Below are 16,007 nucleotides of genomic sequence, written 5' to 3' on the forward strand. Positions count from 1 at the left end.
GGCCGGTGCCGTTTTGTGATTGGTTGTAAACACGCACGCAGCAGGGGGAGGCGCTGATTGGATGCGAGCGCTCAGCATGTTACCAGGTTTGACGCAGAGCCTCGGTGCAGCTGCTGCACTCAGATACTTTACACCCCGTCGCTTTTCTGCACACCCGAGACACCCCCCCCCCTCCTCTTCCTCCTCCCCCCCGCGAGCGGCCAGGTGTGGGGAACTTAATGAAGCGGAAACACGTGTAAGGAAGAACTTCAGTTTATTTAACGCTCTGACTTTATTAGATGGGAAATTGTTCTCCAATTAAAGCCGCTTCGTGTGGAAGGACAAGTTAGAGCAGTGAAGAGAGCGACTGGTGCCAGCGCCAGCGGAGAGCTGTGCTCTCTGAAGGATCACGTGGGAGTCGAAAATAGAAGAATTTTGACATTTTCTGAGGTCTCGTTTTTATTTCATTGAGTTTTTTGTTGAGATCATTATCTAAAAATTGCTATCACTCACCACTAAAAGGTGAAAATAAGCAATGATGTTTTTGCCTATGTTTGTTTTGTGCCCTGTCTGTTAGCAAAATATCTCATGAACCACTGGATGAATTTTAATGAAACTCTCAGAACGTAATCATTGTATTGACAGCTATAACTCATTAGCTTTTGGAGTCAACTTGATTCAAGATGGCCGACAGAGCCAAATGATCTACACAGCACAAAAAGGACTATAACTCAGTCAATTTTACAGATTTTGAGCTTAAATTTGATTTGGTAACAGGTGAGACTGATCCCCAACAGATATTCTGAGTGCTAAAAGATCTGCAAATTTGTTTGTTTAAAACTTTGCCAAAAACTATTTGGAGTTAATGCTTTGTATCTGTTAGCAAAATATCTCATGAACTACCAGACAGGGTTTAATGAAGCTTTATGAAAGTAATCAATGGATGTACATCTACAACTTGTTAACTTTTGGAGTCAATCCGATACAAGATGGGTGCCACAGCTAATTGACATAATCAAACACAAAAATGTCCAACTTAGTCACTTTTACAGATATTGAGCTATAATTTGGTGCGGTTCTGTTCCGTTTCACCTGTACAGACAAAAACAAACAAGAACACTAATTGATTTGGCGTCAAGGGCTCCGACGGTAAACAGGAGCAGATGGGCTCTGATGAGAGCGAAGTATTGTCAGGCTGCTGCTTTGGGAGGCTTTAGCGGTGCGAGGTGAGAATGCAGAGCGTGCTTTGGAGGAGCTGCTTTTTCAGAAACTGCTGCCGCAGCACAACCACAGCTGATTCGCGCTCGCTCTCCGGGCTGCGAAGACGCCCTCAGGTCTCACACTGCGCAAATATTGTAGTACGGCAGAGAGACTCAGCGGTGGTTAGACCTACATACATCCGCGCTAAAAGAACGAGCCAGCATGCGGGAAGGAGTCTCCATTTTTCAAAGCAACTAAAGTGCAAGTCAGATAGATGTATTTTGCTCATTCTGGTGTTTGAGTCAGATTTTCTGACAACACTTAGCTGTAGTTTTAGCTCAAGGTGGTTGAAGTTAAGGATCAAACTGAAAGCGGCATAAATTTTTTGATGGGGGTTCTGTGGTTTAATACGGTTTAGGATAAAAAGGTCAAGTTTTATTGGCTGCGCATCATTTGCAGCCTGGCTGACAAAGCAGCTAGCCGGGTGGGCGGAGCTTGCACTCCGTCAACCGCTCGGATCCAATGGCTAAACCGGCTTATGCTCCCTCAGACCACGTGACAGAGTTTTTGTTTTAAACATGGTCAAATAAATCTTCTCCTCTGGTTTTCAGCAGTCACTGGCCTCCCTCTCCGTGTAACAGGACCAGCGGTTTTCTTTCGCCGGCTGCCATCTGCCTTTCGGCTGACCACAGACCAGACTGTGATGTCACTTCGCTCTCCATCGCCGCGCTCCGACCTCAGACACCTCGTTATGCTTGGAGCCGGGCCACAGCACTGTTGGGTTAAACCAACAGTGTGGGTCAGAGCCAGAGGCTGACTGACAGACAGAAACATTACTGAACTGCATGAACTGCTGGCTTGTGTTCGATGCACACGAGTGTCTGAGACCCACGGGGTACAGGAGACATGTTAGCATTTATTATAACGATTAAAAACGAGTTTTTCCAAACTTTAGCTCAGTCTGTAAAATTGAGATGGCTTAGCTGTGGCGGCCATCTTGAAGATGCGCATCTAATGATTACTTTCTGAAAGTTTCATTAACATCTGTCCATTAGCTCACAAGTTATTTTGCTAACAGACAGACTGGACTCCAACAGTTAATGCCAATGTTTTGAAGAAAGATCTTGCCCAATAAATTAATCCTGAAAGTATGAGCTGTAGATGTCTCTCAGCTACTACCTCACCAAATTTCAGCACGATGTCTGTAAAATTACCAGCATTAGAGTCATTGGTGTGTGTGCTAACGTTGATTAGCTATGGTGGCCATCTTTAATTGTGTTGACTCGTGTTGTCAGGCGGCTCATGAGAAATTTTGCTAGACAGACAAATGAGCACATGCACACTCATGCATGCATAGGCAATTACATGATCACCCGTTTTTATTTGCGTTAGTGAATAATTAAAATAACCCATTTTTGAGTAAAAACGTCCAAGAGTACAGACTTTTCTCTCCTTTTCTGTAGTTGTTGTTGGTGTGAGAAATCTGAAAACTTTGAGAACTAGAGCAGAATGCATCTTTTACCTTTTGGATGCATTTTTTGGGGTTTCGAGGAGTGGGGGGGCGGATCATGTGTCGAGGAGCGTTTGGAGCCAGCAGGCCAGAGCAGAAAAAGGAGAACCAGAGCAACCTGCAGATGTTTAATTCAGCGAGAAAGAGACAGATTGTTGCAGGCCCTTTTAGCTCGTCACATTTTGCTTGTGTTGACGGGACTTTTCAGCAGGGCGTTTGGGTTTTTCCTCTCTCGCACGCTCACTCGCAATTGATTGACCAGCCGCCGCCTCAGAGGGTGGAGGTAGTACGCTGATGAACTGCATGTGCGTCGTGTTTTAATGTTTTTATAGGGACCGGCAAGAGTTAGCAGGCAGGTTTCGACGTATATATTTCATTTGATCTCAAGGCTGTTGTGAAACTTTTATTCGGATGCTAAAAATCCTTGAATTATTTGGACCATAAAACACCTCACAGTCTGATAAATGGTGTATGATGATATGGTGGCTGAAAGATGAACAATAAACCCAGTCCTGCAGCACTGTCCAGATATTAATATGAATTATTACTACAGGCTTTTGGATTTCACGGTTTGTTAGTCTTCTGTCACCAACACCCACCTCAGCCTCTAAGTCACTCGCTTTTAGCTTTTGCTCCTCCACGTGCTAAGGAGAAACAGTAAATATTCAGCTGCAGCATAACAACAATACTGGATGCTTTTTAGAGGTTGATTCATTAGGGTTTTTTAACATCTTTTTAAAAACTTGACTTGTTTGTTTGCTGCCTGTTTAACAGTCCAACAGTCATAAGTAGTTTTGCACTCATTAATAGTGTACGAGAGAGGAAAACTGGTAATTCAGTTTGACAAATTTCGTTCCTGTTTGCAGAGATTGGATGATTTAACATTTATTAGGATTAAAATGCACAAGTTCTTAGAAGTAGAGATGTGCCTTTTTGTGGAGTCTTTTTAACTATTCACAACTGAAATGTGACCCTGACTTTGTGATGGTTTTTGAATGTAAAATAGCTAGAACTAAAATTTTAATACAAATAGAGTCGAAAGAAGTGATTAATGTGCTTTAAAACCCAGAGGAATAAAGTTTTATTCTTGTAAAAATGGAAAAACTGAAGTTAATATTCTGTACCGCAATATTCAGTACTCTTTAACTTCCCATCTGTATCTTAAATTATAAAAAGGTAGGCACATATGTTTTTGTAAAAATGTGTATTTGAACTCATCACAGGTGGCCTCGACATCTTTTAGTGCTCAAATTGAAAACAATTCCGATTCCATACAAACTGTACAGTTACTGCATTCAATAAAGTGATGGTGTTCCTCCTCCTCTGTGAGCAAAACATTACAGCACTTTACTTTTATGTTTAAAGTATCCCCAAAAAAACGTACTTTTAGTCCAGAGCAAAGCTGCAGGAAAGCTGCCGGAAGAGCTGCTGTTCAGATGGCTGTTCATCAAACTGAGAATCACAGAGATTGAAGAAATTCAATCACTTTAGCAATATTTTAATTGATCAAAGAATAAACGTAAATTTTGCAAAGAGTTATGTATGATTTTTTTAAACTTTGATACAGTTTTGTCCTATATTTTTCTCCCCCCGTCAAAAAAAATAAAAAAATCCCCACAAGTGCCGCGGTCTTTGTAGTTCAGGATGTCCCAGTTCACTTGATTTCCGAGGAAGGTGCTGAGGCTTTGTTCTGCTCCAGCTGGAGTGCACCGAAGCTCTGCTGATGAGGCCTGCAGGGCTGAGCTGTTTCTATTTATCACTTCGCTTTGATTCTGTCATTGCATGGCTCTAATGATTACAACTGTGTACTTAGTCAGCACAGAAAAAATAAATTGGTATCTCTTTACAGTGGTTTCTATGCCAGTTTTGTTTTACCATCTTTGTAAAGCCCTAAAATAATTTGTATAATAATAATTTGGTGAGTTTATACCCCAAACTCCTAGACTACTTCACATCCTTCATAACAACAATCACTACAACAGCTGATATGTTGAAAATTAATCATGCAATTCTATGTTTTCCTAATTTTATGCAATCCTGGTGCCTTTAACTTGCTTCGACAAGAAACTTAAGGTTTCAAAGAGCAAACACTTTTTTTCCAAATGGGCAACTCTGAGCCTGAAAATTATATATTTGTTTGCCTTTTCGCATCACATTACTTGTCAGTATTTTTAATATTTCATGCTGTGATATATAGTAATGTATTCCAGGGGAGTTTGGAGACCATATCTGCAGGTATGGATATTTTATATTAAGATATGGTTGACATACATATAAATATTTATTATTAATAATAAGATGGAGGTGTAGGGGGAGGTTGTTTCCCTCCTCCTGGTGTCAGTGCAGCAGTATCAGTGTGGTGCGTTCGAGGGCTTCTGGTAGTCCTCATTAGCTCCCAGGCAGCTTTTCCTCACACATCAGGGATTCATGGGGAATTTCATAACAGTGAGCGTCATTCGTCATTGCCTTGCTAGTGATTTACATGGACTAGCACGCACCTCTGAGGGGTCATTTATTTACAGTAATGTCATAAATCTTTGGTAATTTATCCCTGTTCCAATATTCCAATGTGTGTGCAACCAAAAGATAAATAAAAATGCAAATGTTAGGCATTTTGTCAAGTCTCTCAGGGTATTTCATGGATCATTTATGTCCGTTCTGTACTTTCTGAATGGAGCCGTTCCCACGCTGCTCCTTCGGACACATCTGCCGCTTTTCTTCTTTTTGTGCAGCCGACTGCTTTTGTTCCTGCGTTTTAAAGTTCCTCGAGTGTCCTGTTGTCGTGAAGGAAGCGGTAACAGAGTGAACGGAGGGTTCTCATTGGCTCGACGGAATAAAACAAACTACATGCAGAGCTGGTCATCTTTGGCCCGCAGCCAAATTCTCCATTAGAGCCTCATGTGAAAAAACTATTGACTAGGTCTCTGTGTGTGTGTGTGTGTGTGTGTGTTGGGCGGGGGTTATTGCTGAAAGATCTACAGGCAGGCTTTACCTATGGAGCTCCACTAAAAGCAAAAACATGAAGAGGGATTGTTCACGTAACAGAATAAACCACGACAAGTAACTTCTGTCATTGTCTCCATTCCTACAGTTTGATGATTGGTTGTTTGGAAGAGCATAATTTTTGAAAGCAAATACTAACAATGAATAACTTTTTATTGAGCTCAAGTTTTGCAAAATTGTTGGACAATGCAAATAAGGAGCTAAAGTAATGTTTGCACTGTGTGTGTGGGGGCTTGAGAACTTAAGTTTTCATCCATAATCAATTTTTTTTTCCCAAGTGGCTTTGTTTGGCTCTGACACACCTCAGGAGAAGTAATGCAGATCCTCCTGATGCCAGACTTCACATACATTCAGTCTGACTCCTCTAATTATTTTATCATTAGAGATCTTCAGGGGAGAAAACCTTAATTCTCACCTTGGTTTTGGTGTTTTCCGGGAAAACTCCTAAACCAGGAGGGCTAATATTCCTAATAAATCAACTCAAAGCTATCCAAGGGCAGGATGAGGTCCTCTGCTTAGCCTGAAACAGATAAAGATGATGTGTACACAAAGTATACTTTTATCAGACTGATTCTATCATACTCCCTAAAGATAAAAGTCTGAGCAGTTGACCGATAAGCTGGACAAGGTCTTGTCAACTCACGGTTGATTTAAGTCTCATACTTGGGCTGTTTCTGCCACTCTTCATACGGAAGTTGTTGGTTTCCCATAAATTTCATTTAGTTTTACGTTTGCACTCGTTCAGCTTGGCCAAAGAGGTGTGCTGCAGAACAGGTTCCACGCAGCCAGGCTTTATTTTCAATGAGCTGAGTCAACAAAACCGAAAACTTCAGTCAGAGATTAGAAGTGCCACAGCAGTGATTATCTGCTGTAGATAAGCTAATTCAGCCTGACAACGATTAAATGTTTGTCTCGTTTGGCTGTCCTGGATGTTTTTGAGAAAGTGTCCCTTTTATACAGATGATGTCATCTAAAACTCAACTGAGTTTACTTTTACTCAGTTATTCAGTGGTTTGTTTTGTCCTTTTCGTCTTTATAACACCCGACATTTTCTCTCACGCAGACAAGTACATGTCGGTAGCTCTGGCTAGTTTTAAGGTGGCCCAGAAATTCAAAATACTAAGATTGAACCGAACACACACACAATTAAAAGACAAAGGCTCGACCTCTGTTCCTAGTGTGACCCCTACCTTTCCACCTACCTCATGGCATTTGTTTTGAGGATCCAAGGAGTAAAGTTAAAAGGTTTCATTGTGACATGTGAGACCCATCAAGAAGTGGAGACATCCGTTGTCCCTGATTCCCTTTATGTGATATATCAAACTAAATATTATAGTAGCTTTTGTGCCAGTTTTATTTTTGCTATCACAGCTCGTATTTTAAAGCGAGCCCCTGAAAAATCTCAATCTTTGAACGATTAAAAAGCCCCTTCAGTCGCTTTACATCACAGGAATGATCGAGACACTTTCCCCTCCAGCATGAATTCACAAAATGGAGGAATAGTGCTAGAATATAAGGGGAAAGGTAGAAATGGTGTTTCGCCAGTGTCCATGATCGCAGGAAGAAAAAAAAGCAAGAAAATGTTTTTAAGAGTAAGTAACAAAACAATATGCATAAAAACGAGATAAAAGCTAAAAACAGCTTGTCTTATTGTGTGCGCCTTACATTTTGCCAGTTTGGGTTAGGTGTGTATCTTCCACGCTGTGACTCTGGGTAACCTCCACTCCATTGTGAGTACCTCTTGAGTGATAAGCCATCTTGAATCAATTATAAGGGCAATTAGCTCCACCTGAACCCTTACCAAACTCTGCTTGTTGTCATTTTGCGGCGCGTGCTACGAGCTCAATGCATAATTCGGCAAATAGGGATTTAAACACCTGAAAAACCGCCACAAGTGAGTAAGTTAAACGATTAAAATCCTCATCAGTAGCTCAGAAGTGAATATGGGAGGAAGCTTAGGTAAATTTGCTCTCTCTTCAGACTCATGATCTCATTAGCCAGTGTCTCTGGGACATAATCACATGTTCTGTAGGTGCAGGCATATTGCTCATGGCATAACTTAATTTTATGTTAAACTTTGTGCAGTTATAACATCTTGAGTCAGGGATGTTAGTTCTGCTTTAATTAATAGATTTCATTAATATAATGTCTGGAAGTATTACCACATTCATAATTAATGCCCCCTGCTTCTTATTTAATCACTTTAGAGCAGAATCAATGCAGATGAATGAGACGTGCGCCACTGATTCCTGTAAACCAGCTCCGTTCCAGCTGCATCTCTACAAATGCTTCCCTATTAATAAACATGTGGAATAAGAAATGTGGATTAAATGGCTGCATGCTATAGTTCAACGCCGCCTCTGGCGAGTTGTAACGGAGTAGGTGATTGTATTAGAGCTTTAATGTGGTGTAGCGTTTTTCCTATTTTTAGCTCCCTGCTGGGATGCTGAGATTTGATGGAGTCGCAGAGTGCTGAGTTTGCACCAGCAGCACTCAGCCTGAGATGGACTCATTGCGGCAGACCCGTGCAGCAGTTTCTGCACACAGACGCCAGAGCGGTGCTGCCTCCTGTGGAGGGGGAAAAAAAAAAAAACACAACAAAACCCGACTGTGCTCTGTGAATGAATGAAGCACTGGCATTTGGAGCAATGCCCGGGACGAGAGATGCTTAGTCTGTGTTTCTGCCTCTCTGTGCTCAAGTTACTCTCATGATTGATAGTCAAATGCTGCTTCTCCATAATAAGCAGCTGGCCTACTTTTTTCCAGAGAGGCAGCCAGTGTTCCTGATGACCCAATGATGCAGAGAAACATTTTTGATTTTACCGAATGGTGGGACTAAATTGAAGACAATAACAAAAAAATTATCCCAGATTACTAAATAAACTTTACATCAGCAGGTCCAGTGCACATGGTTCTGGCTCACAGACTGCACAGACAACCATATATATCTTAATGGGAAATATCTTCTCCCCCTCAGGGCTTTTTTCCTTGATCAGTCCAACGTACCGCCCAGCGCTGCGCCCAAAGCTGCCCTAATAGATAAGGTAAGAACAATCAGCCTCTTTTTGCAATCACAGTAATATAGAATAAAAATCTTAGATGATGCAACGAGTGTGTGTATACAAGTGTAAGAAAATTCAAAATTGAGTTATTTCCACTCAACTTGATGCATTTGTAAACATAACAGAATTTCTTTTAGTTTTAGAGACTAGTTATCACTGAAAACCCCAATAGTGTATGAACATAAAACTGCATTGATTGAATAAATACTAAATCTATCTGAAAGATGCCCTCAGGTGCTTTATAGTCTCCAGACATATTTATTCTCAAAAGCAGCTTTTCTGTGTCCGGCCCTAATGTTTCTGCCTCTGGTTGTGCCCAGTTAATGCGCCCCCTGAATGCTCTGGAGGAGCTCTACCGCCTGATGGAGAGTTTCATCAGCTGCCGCCGCACCGCTGCCTGTCAGAATACCGCCTGCGGGGCCTCTGGAGTCGGGCTGCTCACTGTGGCGTCTGAGCTCTGCTCACGTCTGGGGGCCACACACGTTGTCATGTGCAACAGCGGCGTTCATCGGTGAGTGTACGGCATTTTGGATGTCTCCTGACTCCCTTTGATTCACCTTTATTTAAATTACATATTACATTTTTTCCCTTTTTTTTAATTTCTGCTGCTAAAATACTGCTCTCACCTCTGAGGTTTTATACCAGAGTTTCTCCCTCCTTCAGTTCTTCGTTTTTTTCTTTCCTCCTTTCAGTTCAGGGGCTTTCTTTGCATTTATTAACAGCAGGAATAGTCTTGTGAATAGGGCTCATTGTTTCAGTCTAAATTAGGAACTTTAGGTAGGCAGAGTACTTTACACAGGAAGGCGACAGGTCAATTACCGCCATTCTCATTGAATTCTATACACGGCAGCCTAATTCTCCTGCTGCTGAGGGCACCATTCATCAGCGCATAAGGACAGAAATATCCTGATCGTTTGTCACCGCTGATTCCCAGTTCCTGCTTTCATCTTCGTCTCTCCCTCCACCCGCCAACCCATCTCTCCAATGCCCTCTTCCTTCACCCTGTGACAGCTTCCATATCTTTTTGTCTCAGTCTCTCTCTCTCTCTCACACACAGAGCCTCACACACCTGTTCGTTCATGCGTTCACTGTACATGACTGATGGCTTGATAAAGTGCTGCAGAGGGAGCCGCCCGCCCGCCTGAGCTCTGATAGAAAGTTCCTGTCTGTGCGACGAGTTCTCCTACTTTATTAACCCACAATCTTGTGTGTATATATCTCCCCGGGTGTGTCTGTGCAACTACACGCGGTGGCTACAACTCAGGTGAAGTGTACCATAACGGATCAGGTGACAGGGACTGTCATATTTAGGGTTATTTGTGCACTGGCTTTCCCCCTTAAACTCTACCTCACCTTCAAAAGCTGCAGAATGAAGAGCATGTTGCAATCAGTACAGTAGGAGAGTAAATCACAAATATTGGGTCCTCACGGTCAGTCATAAACTACAGCAGCCAAAGCTCTACAGACAACAAGACTACTATTGATAGAACACAAATTATATAGAAATAAATATCACAGTTTTGTGCAATTTAATATGAGAACTACAGCTGCAAGCTGGTATATTGGAGGTCCAAGCCTCACACTGTATGTCCTTATTCACACTCCATCAGACCCAGAGAACAGTGAATTTGTAGGTGGATGAGTCAGGTAATTGCCTAGAGAACACAAGTGCCCAACACGCTGTTAGGGTCGGCGTATTCTTGAGGCCTTTTTGTGCCCCTAAGCTTCTAAGTTTCGCCATTCTTGGCTTGTCAAGTCCCGTGGCACTCTGAAAAGCCGTTTTCAAGGTTTAACATTGTCCTGTTGACAAACGTCTACCAATCATTAGGTGTTTGTCATTCATGCTTTTTTTCTATAAGCTTTGTAGAGGACTTCCAGAATAAAAAGTGTTTTAAATTCCAAGCTGGTAGAACTTATCATTCCAGGTGAAGAGCCAAAAATACAATACAACAAAATTACCGATATTACCAAAAAAAAAGAAAAGAAAAATCACCAAAAAGCTCACAGTTGCAGTTTGTTGGTGGGTCTGGTAGGAGTTCAGTTTCTTTCCTTTAGTTTATAATTTATTTTTTTTAAAATAAGAACTGCATACTGCAAGTAAACCTTCAGAATGTAAAAACATTACTGTACATGAAAAGTTCAACCAAACAAAACTGGAAAGAGTTCACCACAACAGTGTGGAGAAGATGCAGGCTAATTTTTGTTTGGAGGCTGATATTCAGCTGTTTCAGAAACTCCTGAAAAACTAGTGACAGGCCTAAAACTGTCCCAGAAAAATAAATACAAAAAAGCTTTTGGACTTTTCTAGAAATGTGATGTTTTCGGGGTTTTTTTGCCAATCATTACCATACTGAAGGGGTGAAATCAAGGTGTCCTCTTGAGTATGTCTCTAATTTGGTACAAATTTGTTCAATGAATTTGTGATGTAAACTACTAACATTTGTTGCGCCCCCTACTGTTTGATGTTTGCAGAATTTGGAACAAGAATCTGACACCTGTAGCTGTTACTATTGGTGAAATATGGTCAGTTTCTTATCTTGCTAAAGACAATAATTTGCATACGCTGTTTCCAAAATTGTAACTTTTCCTGCATAATCTTTTTTTACCTTGCTATTGAGATGTACAGTAATATATAATCATTTATGCAGATCAAGCTTGAGCCCGAAGAGGAATTATTAAAAGTAGGGTTCACATATTTCGTAATTTTAAAATCTTCCTACTTCCAAGTTGGACTTTACAATTTCATGCATCGTTCCCCTTGCTTCTGCAGCTTGGACCCCCTAAAGGGGTGTAAATGGTGACTGCACAAACAACATCTTCAATAATTATAAACCCAACAAACTGAAAGCGCTTGATTAGTAATATGGATATAGTTTTTTTGGTGTTGCAGCCTTCCCCGGTTCCATTGATTGGATTAGTAGCTTGATTGATGAGTTTTAATATCAGTGGAAGTGGGATGTTTTGGGGGGCATCAGCAGGTTGGAGTTTGCTTTCCAGTTTTTTGTCAGTCATTCTATTTTTGTCTGGCAGCAAATCAGAAATGAAGAGGAGCAATTACACAAAAAAACCCTCCACATTCCAATGGTCTAACTTTCCTCCCCTAAACTTTTCTTTTATTTTCATTCAGTATTTATAGGCTGTGGATGTAGCTACTACTCATTTTCATGTCTGCTCTTTTTCCTTTTTCTCTCACTTTCTTTAATATTTCTTTTTTTGTCAATATGAGAACTCTGCAGAAATGCAGATTGTAAATTGGAAATGTGTTGGAACGACATAAAACAGATGGGTATAAATCACTTCTTACTATCTCACCAGCTCTAATGAAACTGGAAACTATGCGGCTTCACACTCACACACACACACACACACACACACACACACACACAGATTTTGTGCAGTTCCTTCATCCTGCTCCAGCTGACGAGATATTTAAAGATCCTCTTGGAGTGACTCCCCCCACCCCCCCACTTTGTCAGCGTGCTAAAGCTCAAAATGGGTGCTGGAAATATTCTAGGGTGGCCTATGAAAGGACATCTTTTGCAGCCCTTTGCTGTATTATCTCCTCACACATTCTCCAGATTGTCAAGTTCATTACTTTTATCACATCATGTCAGGCTGCCATAAAGTTATGCAACCGAAAACCTGGGAGACTTTTAAATCTTGATCTAATTGACTTAAAGAAATGACTTCTGGCAGCAATAATTCCCCCACTGAACATTGTTCTCTCAATCAGTGTTAAATCCTACCATGAGAATAGGAGATAATAACCAAACGGCTCAGATTTCCTACTACCTCCATGCCAGTGTTATTAAATGAAAGCCGGCCTGGCAGCGCTGGAACTTTAGACAGTTTAATTTGCAGTGAAAAGACACTGGATCGATATACTAGTGCTGCTTGTTATCATAGAAAGGTCACGCAGCAGCCTTGACGCTTGTCACTGACTCTAAGGATTTATCCATGTGCTGCTGTGTGTGTGTGTGTGTGTGTGTGTGTGTCCTTGTTAAGGCGTGGAAGAGAAAATTGTAGCTACATATGCAAAGTTCGCTCTAACTAATGAATCACAGGCTCATGTCAGCACACGGTTTACACACATCACACACGCTTGGGATGGAGAAAGCATATTGCGTTTGCCACAGGAGATACACTGACTTGTCCTTGGACCTTTTTCCTCCTCAACACAAGAGGCATCAATCTTGAGAAGTCTCCTCAGGTGCTGTCAGTCTGCTCCTTCTGCTCGGTCTGAAGCTACGTTTTTTTTTCTCATCCCGAAGCTGCCTTTTTGGCCTGCTGTGATTGACGTTTCCCTGGAAGTGAATGCAAGTGAAATGATTCATTAGTGAGATGAGCAAAGGCCAAACAGATGGGACATGATGGTAATGACAAGGTGCAAAAGGACCCAAATGTGCTCATGAAAATATGAGGCTGTTGAAATAAATTTGATCAGCGAATCAACATACTGTTTGTGGATGGGACTCGGAATTAGCCAACCTTTGGATTTCTGTTGATCATTTTCAATCATTGCTCCAAAAAAACAGGCTTAATTTGCCCTGAAAAGATGTTGAAAATAAAATAACACTGAGATTGCGAATTGGATGGTTTTGCTTCAGATTAATTTGTCAAGCCAAGGAGAGATTGTAAATTTTTCATCGTGAAGCATCAGACAAAAAAAATCAAATGTAATCTTTTTTTTTGTTTTCATCACATCTGACATTATTATAAGGTCAATAAGCAATTATGTCTTGATTCAGCTCCTGTCCGATAACCACACATGCAGGCAGACACTTGTTTTGACCTAACCTTTTTCTTTTTTTTCTTTCCCCCCCATATTTTGGTTTGATGAACAGCTGCACTCTGAGTGTGACACTGGAGCAGGCCATCCTGTTGGCTCGAAACCACGGCCTTCCCCCTCGCTGCATCATGCAGGCCACTGATGTCATGAGAAAACAGGTTGGTGTTTTGCATTTGCTCATGTAAATTGTGTTTAATGAACAAGCTCTACGGAATTATTATGAAGGTACAGAATCTGTGGAGAAGAATCACAATTTTTGTGCAAAGTAATATATTCTTGTTGGTTTTGGACCATATATCCACATGCAAACTGAAGTTTTTGTGGAAAAAAACAAGATTTTACAGAGAACCCAGTTTAATCACTTACAAAACAGATTTTACGTAAACAACAATGTCACCCTCTACTTAGCACATGCCTACTATTTGTTTTTATGTATCAAGCGTGCACTATAGACTTTATAGACTGACTATCAGTGCCTTATCTTGTCCAGCAAGACTCAGTTTATAGAAGCTGCCATGTTGTATTTTTGGGATCAGAGGATGTGCACTAATGATGTGGGCTGTTAAGTCCCACCTACTCTCCCACATACAATCATGGTGTTACATGAACTTTATTGTAAGCATGAAAGACTAATTACAGCTAAATGTATTAGGAAAAATGAACATTTGAACATGCAGCAGCAAGCTAAGAGCTACAAACAACAAAAGACAACACCTGGAAACAAAAGATCTGAGGTCTATTTTTTTTTTTTTTTTTCTAATTTTACCAAGGGTAATGTTCTGTTTTTTCATGTGGAGGGGGAAGGACTCGTTCTGAAATCATTTTCCAGATATTTGCTACAACAAAAGCCTAAAAATATTACTCTGTCTCTGTCTCTGTTGGTGTCTTATTGTAGCATTTTGCCATCCCTTGATGGGAGTCTCCTAAAAACACATAAAACAATGTGAAGTGTTGCTTAGGCTGCAGCTAACAGTGATTGTGGAGAAGGATCTGCTCGGTAATGGGCTGAAACTTGGTCATAAAAATAAGTAAGATGTCCAGTGTATCTATCAGGTTTTCTTTTTACCTGTGTGTCTGTTATTTATTGCATTCTTCCTGCTCAAACTTATTGTTAAAACAGCAAGCATACAGCCTATATTATATGTAGCAGTTTCCTGATATTGTTTCTGGCCCTTTTTTGTGGCTGAACCTGTGATGACAGCTTCTGTCATGGAGTAATTTTTTAATTCACTGCACAATCTCTGCTTCTAGACAGCTTGATTATATGCATTTCAGGCTCCACTGATTAAAATTTAGGTGTAAATCCTTGAGGGCAGGTGGTTGATAGTCCACTGCTTCACCTCACCCAAGTCTGTGTTTCTCTGAAAATCTGTCAGAGCTTCAATCACTGGCCACTTTGAGAAGGTTATCGTGAAAATGATTGTATCGGTTCTCAGAGCTCCTTTAACATCTGTGCCTTCCTGTTTTGAGATATAAGAGGCAGATTCTAAATTAAAACCTTTATACCCTAACATGTATATTACCTCCCTGTTGTCAAATAGGGCCAGATGTTATTTTAGGACCCATCAGTCAGTAACTGGGGTCTTAAAATAAGTCTTAGCTGCTTTGTACCAGAATATAATCAGAGGCTCTGCTCCTGTCTACATTATAATTACTTTTACATCTTCCTCTGCCACCTCCTTTTATTGATTTCATTTTTATCTCATATGTACCCACTGCTGTCAGACTTTGAATCTGAACAATTTAGAGAGAAATCACTAAACAAAATAGTTCACTGGAGTGTTTCGGTAGTGAAGTTATTTAGGTGCACACCACTTGGGCACAAATGCTCTTAGCAGGAAGTCTCTGCATCATTTCCCGACAACTTTGCTGTGTGACCTTCTCCTGTTTGCAGAAAGTTCATGACTCTTTGCTTTCCCTTTTGAGATATAGTCACAGAAAGACCTTCTCTGCTTCAGAAAAAAATAAATAAAATATATCTAGAAAGTAAGTGGATCGAGCATGATTGACTCAGACTCTTCTGCATGTCTGTTTCGGGTCAAGAACAAAATCTCCATCACTTAAATCGGCATGTAGACATTTTCAGCCCATAAAAGCCTCGAGCCATGACCAGATCTTGGCCTCCAGCTCAGACTCTCTTTAAGTGCTGTCACTGGTGGTTATGTAGCTGCTCGCAGTGGAGAAGTTAGTCAAGACCCTGAGCTTTTGCAGAACTAAATTTCAAGTCCAAGGTAAATGGGATTCCAGACAAGAGGGAACATGTCAGTGTTGTGTGAAAGTCTAATCTATTTTATGTGTGTGTGTGTGTGTTTTATTGCTAATGGGGAGCTAAACCTGACTGGACACTGACTTCTATGGACCTCCTGTAAATGTAAGGACCAGATTCTGGTGTGTGTGTGTGTGTGTGTGTGTGTGTGTGTGTGTGTGCGTGTGTGCATTTGAGGCACTGAATGGTGCAACTGGT

General features: G+C 41.0%; 1 protein-coding gene across 1 annotated transcript in view; it reads left to right on the top strand.

Annotated features, from left to right (window-relative positions):
• Positions 1–16,007, top strand: part of prex2 (phosphatidylinositol-3,4,5-trisphosphate-dependent Rac exchange factor 2) — an 88,489-nt gene that overhangs the window by 67,760 nt on the left and 4,722 nt on the right. Inside the window, exons 37-39 of the mRNA XM_017406819.3 lie at positions 8,670–8,736; positions 9,075–9,265; positions 13,599–13,701. Of these exons, the coding sequence (XP_017262308.1) occupies positions 8,670–8,736; positions 9,075–9,265; positions 13,599–13,701 (361 nt within the window). The remainder of the gene's footprint in view (positions 1–8,669; positions 8,737–9,074; positions 9,266–13,598; positions 13,702–16,007) is intronic.

This window comes from Kryptolebias marmoratus, linkage group LG21 (genome assembly GCF_001649575.2).
Source record: "Kryptolebias marmoratus isolate JLee-2015 linkage group LG21, ASM164957v2, whole genome shotgun sequence".
NCBI classification, from domain to species: Eukaryota; Metazoa; Chordata; class Actinopteri; order Cyprinodontiformes; family Rivulidae; genus Kryptolebias; species Kryptolebias marmoratus.